This window comes from Centropristis striata, chromosome 23, assembly GCF_030273125.1.
Source record: "Centropristis striata isolate RG_2023a ecotype Rhode Island chromosome 23, C.striata_1.0, whole genome shotgun sequence".
NCBI lineage: Eukaryota > Metazoa > Chordata > Actinopteri > Perciformes > Serranidae > Centropristis > Centropristis striata.
This window is the reverse complement of record NC_081539.1, coordinates 28,925,775-28,940,691: the sequence shown is the minus strand read 5'-3', so window position 1 is coordinate 28,940,691 and position 14,917 is coordinate 28,925,775. Positions and strand designations below refer to the sequence as shown.

Here is a 14,917-nt window from a genome sequence, read left to right as displayed (position 1 = left end):
TCCAGAATTGCCTCTGTCCAAAGTTTGCAAAAAAGTTTGTCATCGACTACTTCTTTGAAATAGTGCAGAAACTGAAGTTTGGGATTTATGACATCGACAACAAAACCATTGACCTGAGTGACGATGACTTCCTGGGGGAACTGGAGTGCACCTTGGGCCAGGTAAGGCTTCCTGCTCTTTTCAGTGTCACCATACATGTTCACACAAGGTCATCTGTAGTGGCAATTTTGTCCGAAAAAATAACAAAATTAAACTTAAAACAAACTTAATCAAAATGCCACTGATGCACCATGAGCGTGTGGTGTACGCAGGCAAAGAAGGTGATGTCCATGCATGATTGATAGTTCCAAAGGTTTATTTTGTCCATTGCGAGCAAGCAAACAAAAAGAACAAAGAACATGGCTCCTGCTGCCTATCTTCGCGCTGGTAAAAAAAACATAGGCCCACCCAGGTGCATGCTGGTCCTCTGCCTACCTACCTACCTATATAACATCAGGGGGCCATGGTGCCAACCCAAATTCCATAAAACGCAAAATATAATATGTAAACTAAATATGCTAAACAATAATGATGATTAAACTAAACAATTAACTAGCAAAACAAAATATTATCAATATATAAACATCTAGAACATGGGTCTCAAACTTGCGGCCCGCGGGGCAATTGCGGCCCTCGTGACGATATTTTGTGGCCCCCACCTTGATATGAAAGTTTAATGTGAGTTTTATATGAATGGCATTTTACCGTGTTGTGTTTGGAAGGTCCCATTCTGTGTCTTTTTGGTAATTTTGTGTCTTCTTTAAAATAATTTAGTGTCTTTTTTTAATAATTGTGTCTTTTTTTAAAATAATTTTGTGTCTTTTTTTTGTAATTTTGTGTCTTTTTAAAAATAATTTTGTGTCTTTTTTGGTAATTCTGTGTATTTTTGTCAATTTGTGTCTTTTTTAAAGTAATTTAGAGTTTTTTCAGTAATTCTGTGTCTTTTTCTGTAATTTTGTGTCTTTTTTGGTCATTTTTTGTCTTTTTTTTGGTCATTTTGTGCCTTTTTTGTCATTTTGTGTCTTTTTGAGTAATTTTGTGTTTTTTCAGTCATTTTGTGTCTTTTTCTGTACTTTTGTGTCTTTTTTGGTCATGTTTTGTCTTTTTTTGGTCATTTTGTGTCTTTATCAGTCATTTTGTGTCTTTCTGTAATTTTGTGTCTTTTTGTGGTCATTTTGTGTCTTCGTGGGTCATTTTATGTCTTTTTTTTTAAGTCATTTTGTGTTTTATCAGTCATTTTGTGTCTTTTTTGTAATTTTGTGTCTTTTTTTGGTCATTTTGATACTTCCTCCAGTGGCCCCCAGGTAATTTGAGTTTGAGACCCCTGATCTAGAATAATCAAACAATACTCATTGTTAATAATAAACTAAACAGACAACTAAATACTAACAAGAAGTAAATAGCTCCAACAGTCATCCTTTTGAGTGTTTGGCATTATGGTGTGCCAAAGGTTTAAATTCCTTCCTTTTTATTTGTATTGAAGTTTTTGGTTCCCAGTTCCCAGAAGTAAAAAGGTTAATTATTAAGTGACATCACAGGCTAGTCAGCCACAGGTGCATGACCCATCCTGTGCTGTAATGTAATATACTACTGTTGCAGATCAAGAACTGGCATCACTGATAAGCAGTTGCTGTGTAGCCTCTCTCAGTGTAATCTGAGCCCAGATGTCCTTTCTGCCAGCTTGTTTAGGATGTTTACCACATGGTCCAGAGGCTGCTGTGTTGCACTCTGCTGCTATGCGGGATGAGTTTATTCACTGTGCTGGTTTTGCAGCGGCTGCTTTGTTAACAGCTTGTTTTTCTACTTAGGTTGTGTCCAGTAAAAAGCTGACCCGACCACTTGTCCTGAAGAATAAAACCCCTGCAGGGAAAGGCACCATCACAGTGAGTTGCAGAGAGAGAAATGCTGCAGTGTTGTTTGTTTTTTCCCTTTTTATTTATATCTCCTTTTATTCTGCTGTAGATCAGTGCAGAAGAAATAAAAGACAACAGAGTGGCGAATTTTGAAGTTGAAGCAAGGAAACTAGATAACAAGGTATGGAGCATTGTTGTTGAAATACTAAATGCCATCAAATATTTTTAACCATCAGGTGCCTTTTACTTTTTCATGTGTTTCATTACTTTATTTATTTACAGGATTTCTTTGGGAAGTCTGACCCTTACCTGGAGTTCTACAAGCAGACAGCAACTGGATGGCAGCTGGCTCACAGGACCGAGGTAAAGGCTGCAACAGGCTACCATTCTTAGGCCCCGTTTACACGAGGACGCTCGCGGGTAAAAACGACAAAATATTTTATTGGAAGTGCCTTTCGTTTAGACGGTGACGGCGTTTTGGGGGCTTAAAAACGCAAAAATCTGAAACCACCCTCCAAAGTGTAAAAGTGTAATCCTCTCCTCCGTAGCGTGTCGTCTACACTGACAAGACACAAAACTCTGATCTGATCTGCTCACGTCACGTATGTGTTTACGTCACATACATGCTCCAGTACAGGAAATAAACAAACGTGGGATTATTTCCATGGTGGGACCTTCAAGCTGCTCTGGCAGCTCTAATAAACTTGCAGGAGTCTTTCCACCAAATGTCCAGGATATGTACAGATAGTATTAGTGAACAGAGAAGGATCTGGAATTACCTCCATCACATTCTGGATGCACCAATTCGTCGGAGGCGAGCCAGACGGCTGTGAACGAGACCTGGGAGATCTAGTGATGGAGGAGAACTTTGTGGAAGGAGTAGCTGATGAAAGTGTGTGGCGTGAAAACTTCTGCATGCCCAAAGATGCTCTTATGGCTTTAAGTGATGCCGCCTGGCTGCATACAATCCAATTTCACACACTTTTGCGTCACCGTATGCAGCAGATTTCCTCCCGAAAACGCTTGTCTAAACGAGGAATAAAAAGTGAAGACGCGACGCCACTTTTGTGTCTTCTGTTCAGACCGTCCTCGTGTAAACGTAGCCTTAGTATGAGTTGTATTGTAATATTGACCTTTTTCCTTTTCCTATCAGTACTTGATATGATATGATAACCCCCAGAAGGTGACAAAACAGTGGTGAGATGAATAGTTAGGTGTAAATATTAACCTCTATCTTTCTCAGGCTGTAATGGTACACAGAAGTCATCATTTGGTCCAAACCCACATTTTGAGTCATGGTTTGGTGCAAGTTCACTGCAACGGAAATGAACCCTGAATGCATAATGACTCTTGTTGTTTAATTCGATCACACAGAAGTGCAAGTGCAGTAAAAGACTTCTAGCTGTGGACTGCAGTAACACTTTGCTCACTGACAAACAAATAAAATAAGGAACCATTCAACCACTTCTGTAATGTGGCTGAGCATTCACAGTAGGCTGTGAAAGTGAAAGGTGAAATCTATTATGCTATGAAATAGAAAATTCCCAAACAAGTAAAATAATAATGAAAAAGCCCTGTGCTTTAAGACAGTAGTTCTCAACCTTTTTGAGTCGCGACCCCCAATTTAACATGCATGTTGTCCGTGACCCCCGCTCACTGAACAGAATCTCACACGCACAGTTCAGATCACCCAAAAAAGAAACAAACTGACCAAAAAAAGGAAACAAAATGAGCAAAAAAGACAAAAATGAGCAAAAAAGACACAAAATGACCAGAAAAGACACAAAATGACCAAGAAAAAGACACAAAATGACCAAAAAAGACACAAAATGACCAAGAAAAAGACACAAAATGACTAAAAAAAGGCACAAAATGTCCCTAAAAAAGGAAACAAAATGACCAAAAAAGACACAAATTGACCACAAAATGATCAAAAAATACATAAAATTACCTTAAAAAGACACAAAATGATCAAAAAAAGACACAAAATGACAAAAAAAAAACCCCACAATGACCAAAAAAAGACATTAAATGACTAAAAAGACTAAAACACATGAACACTTTAACACAGTGGAGACAGAGCTGACTTCCAAAATGATTTGGCGACCCCAAGGTTGAGAATAGCTGCATTAAGAGGAGTGCTTGGCTATATTTAAGCAATTGAAGCACCTCAACATTTCTCTTCCTGCTGATCGGCAGGTCTGGTGGTTGGGAGTGTTTCTGTTCACCTGCCAGATAAAGGTGGAGGAACGCTGACACAGCATACACAGCTCTCTCTGCAGCTGCTGCAGCTGATTGGCATTACGCAGCAGATTCTGTAATTTTCTCTTCCTGTTCTCTCACTAAACGGCTGCACTGAAATAGCACTGAGACCAAATCATTTTAACGAGCAAATGTTAAATCTGATTATTATTATGATGAAGAGGGAGCAGAAAAATCACATTTATGGGTAAGATTGAATTCGAGAACAGCCAATCAAATCAATTACTTTATAAATCATATTTATAATAATATATTCCACTTATATAGTGCTTTTTTAGAAACTCAAAGACGCTTCACATTTACCATTTACACAAAGGGGACTTGTTAAAAGAACAACCAAACAAACATACACAGAGGAGAAATTATTATACTTATCATCATACTAAATTGCACACTTTATACTTTTACATATTTGCTGTATAGCATACCTTTTTATATATAAATATATTGTATGTTTTTCTATATTATATATCTGCTTTAAATCCCTTATGCTATACTGTGTAGATCCCCTGCATATACACATATATACTGTATATATTTTAATATTTTTTTCATTCATTGTTCATCCTACTACATACAACAACCTATTAATTCTACTGCAGAATTAAGTTATTGAAAATACAATAATACTCCCATGGAAAAAACAACAACAAAACAACCAAACCCTATGTGTAATAATAATAATAATAATAATAATCATAATCCCCGCGACCCGAGTGCAAATAAGCGGTTAAGGAGAATGAAAGAATGAGTGAATAATTATAATAAATGCCAAACAACAGCCATGTAAGTATTTTATGCGTATAAGGTGTATATAATGTATGTTCGTCATGTATGTATGTGTCTTATTTTTTTTACTTGTTTTATTTATTCTTTCTTTCTTATTTTTGTGACGACTAAATTTCCCCACTGGGATAAATACAGTTGTATCTTATCTTAGCTTATTTTAGTTTAGCTTAACTTAGCTTATCTTATCACAGCTGATACCTTTCCCACATCCTCCCTTGATGAAGTAGTCTGCAACTGTATAACTTTTATTAATTCTGTCCTCAGGTGGTGAACAACAACTTGAATCCAACATGGAAACCCTTTCGAATCCCCCTGCAGTCTCTCTGTGGAGGAGACCTGGACAAACCTATCAAAGTAAAACCTTTTCTAACCTAATCTATGTGCACATCTGGAATGTGTTTTTTAACTGCCACACACAAGGTTGTCAGAGCAAGATAACGTTGGCCCTCTCTACATGTCTCAGAGTATTTAGTACTAGCTTGATGATGTATATTCTTTTAACTTCCGAAGCAAACTTGTCAGGAAGGAAGCTGTTCACAACCATTCAGTACAAGTGAGTTCCTCAGAGCGTTACAGTCTTTGTCTTTTTTCATCTTACCATCACTAAATGGGTGAAATGTGTGAATGGAGTAGAAAAAAATACACATCGTTTCCTGAGGAGGGTCCCAAGTTTTCTTCATCAAACTTGATGCTGTCATAGGACGCATTTGTCTGAAACTACACGTTCTTCTTCGTCTGTCTCCTACACCAGTGCTACAAACAGTAAATACTTCTGCATGTTTTTGTTTCTTCTGTTGTCTTCATCTCAAGTTGTGTGTTGAGAAACTTAAAGTGTCCGTTCATGCAAATGACAAGAAAAACCTTTTCTTGCTTGCTGTGCAGAAGGTTTGATTTGCTCATATTTTTAGCCAGCCCAATACAATGCAGGTGAATGAAATTAAAGTGTCCCAGTTACTTTTATTAATGCATAAATCTAACTTAAAACACTGCATTATTAGGGCCCGAGCAGGCAACGACCTGCGAGGTCCCTATTGTATTTCGAATGTTTATTTATTTTTATTTTTTTAAATTATTATTCTTCCCAAATGATCGCATATTTCACTGCCTGAACATACCCCAAAACTCATGAAACTTTAAATATAAGTCACACCTGGCGAAAAATTTTATAATCTATTTTCATCCTGAATTTCCACCACTAGTTTTTTTTGTTTTTGTGAACGGACCCTTTTAGTTGTATTTTTATTCTGTGTTAAACATGGTACAGTTTTCTTGTTTGTCACGTCTTTCTGTGTGTTGACTTGTTTACAGGTTGAGTGCTACGACTATGACAACGATGGCTCTCATGATCTCATTGGAACCTTTGAGACCACAATGACACGCTTCCAACAGGCATCACGAACATCTCCGGTATGTTCGTGTGCATTGCTTTGTTTGTTTTGGTGCAACAACGTACACAAACATTTCAGTAACATTCTCAGCCAGCTTTCCATGACGCTTCAAACCCTTTTACTTCTCCAAGCGAAAGTGCACCGACTGGTTCCAAGCATGATGTGAATTTCCAGCACATTACTTTAGATTATGGTCTCTTGGCACTTACATCCATGTTGTTGTTGTGTTTTGCCCGCAGGCAGAGTTTGAATGCATCAACAGTAAAAAGAAACAGAAGAAGAAAGGCTACAAGAACTCTGGTGTTGTGAGCGTGAAGCTGTGTCAGGTACATTACGGTTATTGCATTTTATTTAATTTTTTTATTGAACATTTTCTCTTGTGTGATTGACCTTTGGACTTAAGCAGCAATTTGTATGTGAGAACATGTGCTCCGGTGTCCTATAAAACAGATGTTGTGTCTTTTAGGTGGTGAAGGAGTATAGCTTCCTGGATTATATTATGGGAGGCTGTCAGATCAACTTCACTGTAAGTTTTGGCTTCTCTGTTAATGCCTCTTTTTATTTATTTGTATTTTTGGATCACTAATTAGCTCCCTGAACATTTTTTTCTTCTTTTTTTCAGGTGGCTATTGACTTCACAGGCTCCAATGGGGATCCCAAGTCTCCGCAGTCTTTGCATTACATTAGTCCTCAGGGCGTTAATGAGTACCTCTCTGCTATCTGGTCCGTGGGCAACGTCATCCAGGACTATGACAGGTATTTATAACCTCACACTGTATAGAAGAAGTGGGCGTAGCAACCATGGCTTCTTAATCACAAGGTAGCCGCACCTTAAAGCACGCCTTTAAAATAAAATAAACCATAAATCATTCATTTTACTCTAAATCAGGGGTCTCAAACTCAAATTACCTGGGGGCCGCTGGAGGCAGTATCGAAATGACCAAAAAAAGACACAAAATTACTAAAAAAGACACAAAATTATTTTAAAAAGACACAAAATTACCAAGAAAAGACAAAATGACAAACACGACACAAAATTACCAAATAAAGAGATACAGAATTACCAAAAAAACCCACAAAATTACCATAAAAATTAAAGGGACCTCCCACACACAACACGGTAAAGTACCATTCATATAAAACTCACATTAAACTTTCATATCAAGGTGGGGGCCAAAAAATATCATCACGAGGGCCGCAATTGGCCCGCGGGCCGCGAGTTTGAGACCCATGCTCTAAATGATATTAATAATTGACAAAATGAGCATCAAATATTATTGAAGACGACTTGAAACTAGCAATTTTTTCAGGTAATAAATCAAGTGAGAAGTCGGGTCATTTTCTCATCAAACTTCTTTTTGTAACCAGTGGGCCTGCCCCCTGCTGGCCATTAGAAAGAATACAATTTTAAGGCACATCCACATAGTGTTGTGCATTCAAAACTTCTTGTACAGGACAATCAGTTGTGCTAAGTTATCTAAATCTTTGAAGAGGTAACCCATCACTTCTTCCTTTATACAAATTCTTTGCTGACTTTCTGAGGTGTCCTGATGACAGGAGCATGAATGAAATACTCCAAAAAAAAACAACATTTCTTCATGCCAGCTATAACGGCTGGAATGGAAGAAAACAAAATGTAAAAATACAAAGTACTCATGTTGTTTGTCCCTCTCTGTAGTGACAAGATGTTTCCTGCCTTTGGCTTTGGAGCCCAAATCCCTCCTACATATCAGGTAAGACTTGGATTTAAATGTGAAACGACAAATGCATGCAAAAGACAAAGCTGCTGTTTGCATGCAGTTTGAATGAGATTGGCAGCATGGCACAGCAACTGATATCTGATGGTGTTGTGTTTTGTGTCACAGGTTTCCCATGAGTTTCCTCTCAATTTCAATCCATCAAATCCATTTTGTGCAGGTATGTTTCTAAACCATGAACTGTCTGTTTGATATTATCTAGTGCAGTAGTTCTCAACCTTTTTGAGTCGCGACCCCCAATTTAACATGCATGTTGTCCGTGATCCCCGTTCACTGAACAGAATCATGCACAGTTCAGATCACCCAAAAAAGAAACAAACTGACCAAAAGACGGAACCAAAATGACCAAAAAAGACACAAATTGACCACAAAATGATCAAAAAAGACATAAAATGACCCAAAAAGACACAAAATGACCAAAAAAAGGCACAAAATGACCAAAAAAAAGACACAAAATGACCAAAAAAAAAAAGACACAAAATGACAAAAAAAAGACACAAATTGACCAAAAAAGACACAAAATGACCAAAAAACACACAAAATGACTAAAAACACACACAAAATGACCAAAAAAGGAAACAAAATGACCAAAAAATACACAAATTGACCACAAAATTACCAAAAAAAGACACTAAATGACCAAAAAAGACAAAAAATGACCAAAAAAAGGAAACAAAATGACCAAAAAATACACAAATTGACCACAAAATTACCAAAAAAAGACACTAAATGACCAAAAAAAGGAAACAAAATGACCAAAAAATACACAAATTGACCAAAAAAGACACAAAATGACCAAAAAAGACACACAAAATGACAAAAAAACAAACATGAAATGACCAAAAAGACTAAAACACATTAACACATGAACACTTTAACACAGTGGAGACAGAGCTGACTTCCAAGGTTGAGAACTACTGATCTAGTGGACATGTGCAGCTTTAAATATGGTAGTACTCAGTCTGCAGTGTGTTGATACAAGTGTCTTTGTGTGTGTCTAGGTGTTGAAGGTGTGGTGGAGGCCTACAGGGTGTGTCTGCCCCAGGTCAAACTCTACGGTCCCACCAACTTCTCTCCCATCATCAACCATGTAGCCTGCTTTGCTAAACAGGCTCTCCAGCAGACCACTGCAGCAGTGAGTATTCATCTGTTAGGCCATCACCGGTTATAGTCCTGCTGGCTCTCATTTGGCCGTGCCCATTGAACAGGATGTGACTGAGAGCTTCTCAGGACTTGATGCATTATTTTCCACAAGGGAGCAGGATAATTCCATAATTGCTTCATCCAGAGCAACAGGAGTTTTTGATAATGCCACAAGTGTTTTCTGTCCAATCTATTTTCAGATGCCAGGCTCATAGTTATTAGATTTGAATGCCCACGAGAGGCACTACTTTTCAGTTGTATGCTTGACAACAACTGTATATATGTCAAACTTTGTGAACCTCTTGGTTACAGGTATAATAACTTAAGTAATTAAAAGTGGGAAGTTATGTCAGTTTTGAATGAAATTATCATCATAATAGTCAGTTTAAGGAGAAAGATTACCTAATTATTTTAGATTTGAAATCTAGCAAGAAGCATTTGGCTCTTTACCACGCTTGAACATTTAAGAAATTAGGCCCACGGGGCAATCGCACCGAGCACTACTGTTATACTATGGATTTCTTCTTCTTCCTCTTCCGGACGCAATTTCATCCCGCTACTAGTCCTACAACTTGAAGAGTTGCAGGACAAATTATATATCAAAACGTGCGGTTTGATCGGGATCGGTGTGCTATTACTTTTCTCTACGGAATATTAATTTTTCGCAACGCAAGTCGCGAAAAACTGCCCAAAATTTTGCATTGAAATGAATGGGACGGCCGACAAAAAATGAGCGAAAAAGAACAATAATTGGAGATTTTCAAACGTCTACTTCTCCGGCATAATTTCACCTAGAGACTCCATTTAAACTTTAAACAGTAGACACAAGTCTTGTGTATCGGTGTATTGATCCACGTTTCGATAGGTCAAATAGTTTTTTATCAATCCCTGTTCAATGACCATGATCATTTTTGGAGAAATTCTGAGATTATAATTGGTGTGTATTGCACGGAATGTTCATGTCACAGTGTGTGACATCATCGCCAGGGTGTAGAGGGAGAGAAAAAACTGTCAAAAAATACATTTGAAAACTGCGCTCCAGGCCGCAAATTCCACTCTACAGAAATAATTTATACATAGAAACGTAGGAAAATTAGTCTTCTCACTCACAATCCTCTGGTAAAGCTGTCAGTTATTTGGGCGAACGACGCACAGATTCGCCACCAAGACCACCAACAGCCTCATTGGGTCCCATATTAAAAACGCAGGGAGATTTCGGAAAAAGGGAAGATGGAACATTTTTTTTTAGATCGCTCTAACAAAGCTATTTTTTCATTTTTCTTTAAAAAAACATTTGTAGAAGTTCAGGAAGAACTCAGGACGCTCAAAGTGAAGTCGGATCAATGATAGGTATTATGGTTTTGCCAAAAATGCTTTCTGTTAGAGGCCAGAAATTCCAGTCTGTCCACCTCTGGCTGCTGTCACTCTTTCGGAACATTAACAGCTGCAGTTAATTCTGTTGATTGCCTTTGATCTTTTGATGTGATCTGTTGTTGTCTTCCCACAGCAATACTTTGTCCTGCTGATCATCACTGACGGAGTGATCACAGACATGGATGAGACGCGCAGTGCCATCGTCAACGCCTCCCGTCTGCCCATGTCCATCATCATTGTGGGAGTCGGGGCGGCGGACTTCGAGGCCATGGAGTTCCTGGATGGAGACGATGGACGTCTGCGCTCCATGACTGGCGAGGCCGCCATGCGGGACATCGTCCAGTTTGTGCCATACAGGCAGTTCCAAAATGTGAGTCGCGCTGAAAACACTAGTCTGATTGCTAAATACCAGATTTGTGTATGTGAATGGTGTTTGCTGTGATTTCATTTAAGCTTTTCACTGCATTATTTTCTGTTTAACTGGCTTTATATTTACAAATCCAAACATAATATAGTAGAGTCCCCATCCAATTCGAGTAAACATGCCCAAACCCAGGGATTCTTACTTATGCCACATTTCCACTGCATGCTACAACACGGCTTTACTTCACTCCCCTTGCTCTTTCTTGGTTGTCCATTAGCTAAAGTTGTACCTGTTACTTTTTTTTTAGTAGCACCTTGGTGGAGTGCCATGAGCTTATACAATAAGTTGGAGTTAAAACACTGCAAACCACTGATCGGTCAGAGAGAAACGTCACTAGCGCAACACAGGACATCCATAACAACACCGGGGCCTCATTTTAATTTATTAACCCATTGACGCCTAAAACGCCTGTAAAACCTCTGGACGATTTTAAAATAAGCTCCTAAAACCTGAAGTTTTTCTGGAAATTCAACAGAAGTGTCAACGCTTCTACTAAATAATAGATTTTTCAGCCTCTGTAGCAGATAGAAATTAAATTCAAAAAGTATTTGAGAGCTTATACAAATACTACAAAACGACGTATCCGCTTTACAGGCTTCAATGGGTTAATTCAACCAAGATTTTAAAAAATTGCAAAAAAACAATATTGTACAGTTGACAAAGTGCAGATGTTATTGTGTGGCTGCTGATGAAAGGATTCAGCGTGTCTCGCTGATGTCACGGCAGTTTCTCATAGCCATCTTGAAAACGGCTGAGAATCCTGTCTACGCTTACGGGTTACTGCAATGAAAAATTAGATTTTGAAAAAAAATAACCTGATAAAAGTGAATTCAGCCGAGCCAAACGATGCACTGGAAACACGCTATTAGCTTACTTGTGTGCATGTGTATTTATCTCTTTTCAGGCGCCCAGCCAGGCTCTTGCCCAAAGCGTATTGGCCGAGTTACCCCAACAAGTGGCCTCCTTCTTCAGTTTATTCAAACTGAAGCCTCCCAAAGACCCCAATGCTTCATAGGGGTACCCATAATATTTCAGTCATATACCCCACTGCCACCTAGCCTCTGCTTGCCCTGTAGGACTAACTGCCCCCTGCATGAATCACCACTTGTGGTGATTGCTGCCATCATTTTTTTTGTCTTTGCTATGTTCCTTCCAACTTTTGCAACTAAAGATCATCATCATTGCTGAGTGAGAGATTGTACAAAACTTCTGTTGTACTTTCTGTCTGAGGATACAAAGCATATTCTTGTTTAAAAGGAAAACTCCTCTCCAGATACCTGGAACAAATCAGTCAAGTTACTAATTTCTATATATATATTCCCAGACTCATCACACATTCAAAATGTATAATGACGGGGAATTTTAAGTGGAGTCAGTATTAATTAGTCTATAGCAGTAGTTCTCAACCTTTTTGAGTCGCGACCCCCAATTTAACATGCATGTTGTCCGTGACCCCCGCTCACTGAACAGAATCTCACACACACAGTTAAGATCACCCAAAAAAGAAACAAAATGACCAAAAAAAGGTAATGAAATGAGCAAAAAAGACACAAATTGACCACAAAATGATAAAAAAAGAAACAAAATGACCAAAAAAAGGTAACGAAATGAGCAAAAAAGACACAAATTGACCACAAAAGACACAAATTGCACCACAAAATGATTTAAAAAAATACACATAAAGACCTAAAAAGACACAAAATGACCAAAAAAAGACATTAAATGACCAAAAAGACTAAAACACATGAACACTTTAACACAGTGGAGACAGAGCTGACTTCCAAAATGATTTGGCGACCCCCAGAAATCATCTCGCGACCCCAATTGGGATCCCGACCCCAAGGTTGAGAATAGCTGGTCTATAGTATAGGTTGAAACTAGACAAAATGAGGAAAAAATGATGAAACAATATTACTGCTGTATTGCCATTTTTTGCCACTTTTGCGGCTCACTCCATCTGTAAATGCAACTTCTCTGGTGGCTGAGTGTGAAAGTGAGAGAAAAAGTGGCACTGGCACATTGTTGAAATAAAAAAATGTGGAATTTTCCTTTTAACAGTCTTCCTCTGCACGACTTTCTACTTCTCATTCATGCTCCCTTCATTTAATTAACTCAGCAGTGATCATTATAATATGATGATTCATTAAAATTTCACTCCACTGTACCTTTTTTTTATTTCTTCCTTTTGCACTTCAGGCTCCTCGAGAAGCACTGGCAAAGAGCGTGTTGGCAGAAGTACCAGTTCAACTGGTGGACTTTTTCACCACCATGAAGCTGAAACCACCCAAATCCACTCCTGCAGCAGACCCGGCACAAAATCCTGCACCAAACTCTGCAGGGACCATCTGATACTACAGAGCAGGAACCAGACCAATCTCATCTCCTGCACATATAAAGCAGATCCAGCTTCATCTCATCACACATTAGACCAGTGTGCTTCCTACACTTTTCTTACTCAACCCTTTTTTCTTCACCTTTATGAAACCCCAGCACACATTGTATATATGCACCCAACACTATTATGCATCGAGTATCAAAAATCATCTTGCTTTTGTTAGATATTAACATTCAATATCATGTTGGCTGCAATGCTACTGCAACTTAGAAATGGAAACCAAACCTAATCATTCCACCATTTAAGAATCTGTGCTAGGCAGAACATTGCACTTTTAAAAGAAGTAGTATTACAAAACCAGCAGAAGGATTTAAAACAGTTTCTCATTGCAGAAACACTGCACTCAGTTTAAACTAGCCTGCTACTGTTCTTTAATGCATTATAAGAGAGTGCAGCCTAAGACTATCAGCCATTTTAATCATGGCATCTATAAATGCATGGGAAACTGATGTGACAAATTATATAATTTAAACATGTATAATGTTTACATCCTCGCCAAATTAGCTGCAGCACTGCTAGTAGCATAAAGATGTACATAGCTGAGTAGTTTTTTATTTCCTGCAGTTTTGATACATAGACTATATTTGCATTAATGTTCAATGTGCACATGCTTCCCTATGCACTTCCCCATATTAATGTTTTACTCAATGAAATGCCATATTCTGTATAAGTTGTCAACCTGTGTAAACTCAGAGCGATATGTACCTTAAAGTATAAATCTGAAGTAGTCTCATTCAGGGTACAAAATAAACACAATCCACTAGTCAGATGCTGGTGAAACATGCAAGTGGCTTGTATAATTGTAACCTTTGCCTAGCCAATAAGCCAATGGACAGAAAAGTTAAATTTGCACCCTTGTCTCTTTGTAAGTTTGGTTCATCTCTCGTGTGTACTGGCCTCACCTCTCATTTTCTGTGGTCCAACATCGTGCCAGTTACTTTGCCTTTAACATTATATTAGCAAAGACGCTGTTGGGTGGTTCCCTGAACAAGTACTAACAAGTCCTAGACTGAGGAAGTTTTTATTCCAGTGTTAGTGGCGAATTACTTTTGATTTAGTCTAGATTTCAGCTCTGTTCAGGAAACTGACCTTGTGGAGATATATACACGTACAGGTTATAATCAGTATTAAACAGGCTCTCACCTTAAGAACTTGATGCAGAACTGCTAATTGTAATATGTTCATGTTAAGTGGAAATGTGTCTATTTCTGTTGTCATGTAATTGTTTTTAAATGGTTTTACATGAAATTTATGCCATTATGTGTAATGTGCCTTAGTGTTAACATAAGGTGCATCAAGCTTGCTAATAAAGCACATCTTCTTTACACTTGCTAAGAAATTCTAAAGCTGTTTTTATTTTATATTGATATTCTATGGACAGTGCATTTGCAGAAATACCAAAAGTTGAATTCACTGCATTGTGGTTACATATACCAAAGATACAATTTATGTGACTGGTTGTCTGATTTGTTTGAGAAGTGGTAGTTAATGCT

At 38.1% G+C, this 14,917-nt stretch overlaps 1 protein-coding gene across 2 annotated transcripts in view; it reads left to right on the top strand.

Annotated features, from left to right (window-relative positions):
- The window catches only part of LOC131962383 (copine-3-like), a 17,545-nt gene extending 2,791 nt beyond the window's left edge, over positions 1-14,754 (top strand). The window contains exons 3-17 of one of the 2 annotated variants that reach the window (XM_059327382.1): positions 1-161; positions 1,848-1,922; positions 2,002-2,073; positions 2,175-2,255; positions 5,208-5,297; positions 6,252-6,350; positions 6,571-6,657; positions 6,798-6,857; positions 6,954-7,087; positions 8,010-8,064; positions 8,197-8,248; positions 9,090-9,223; positions 10,739-10,975; positions 11,934-12,046; positions 13,226-13,365. The exon at positions 1-161 is cut by the window's left edge and continues 19 nt beyond it. In XM_059327382.1, coding sequence (XP_059183365.1) covers positions 1-161; positions 1,848-1,922; positions 2,002-2,073; positions 2,175-2,255; positions 5,208-5,297; positions 6,252-6,350; positions 6,571-6,657; positions 6,798-6,857; positions 6,954-7,087; positions 8,010-8,064; positions 8,197-8,248; positions 9,090-9,223; positions 10,739-10,975; positions 11,934-12,044 — 1,448 coding nt within the window. In that variant the 3' untranslated portion in view covers positions 12,045-12,046; positions 13,226-13,365. Of the gene's footprint in view, positions 162-1,847; positions 1,923-2,001; positions 2,074-2,174; positions 2,256-5,207; positions 5,298-6,251; positions 6,351-6,570; positions 6,658-6,797; positions 6,858-6,953; positions 7,088-8,009; positions 8,065-8,196; positions 8,249-9,089; positions 9,224-10,738; positions 10,976-11,933; positions 12,047-13,225 lie in introns of both variants that reach the window. The other variant, XM_059327381.1, reaches the window with a different exon arrangement.
- The last annotated feature ends 163 nt before the right edge of the window (positions 14,755-14,917 follow it).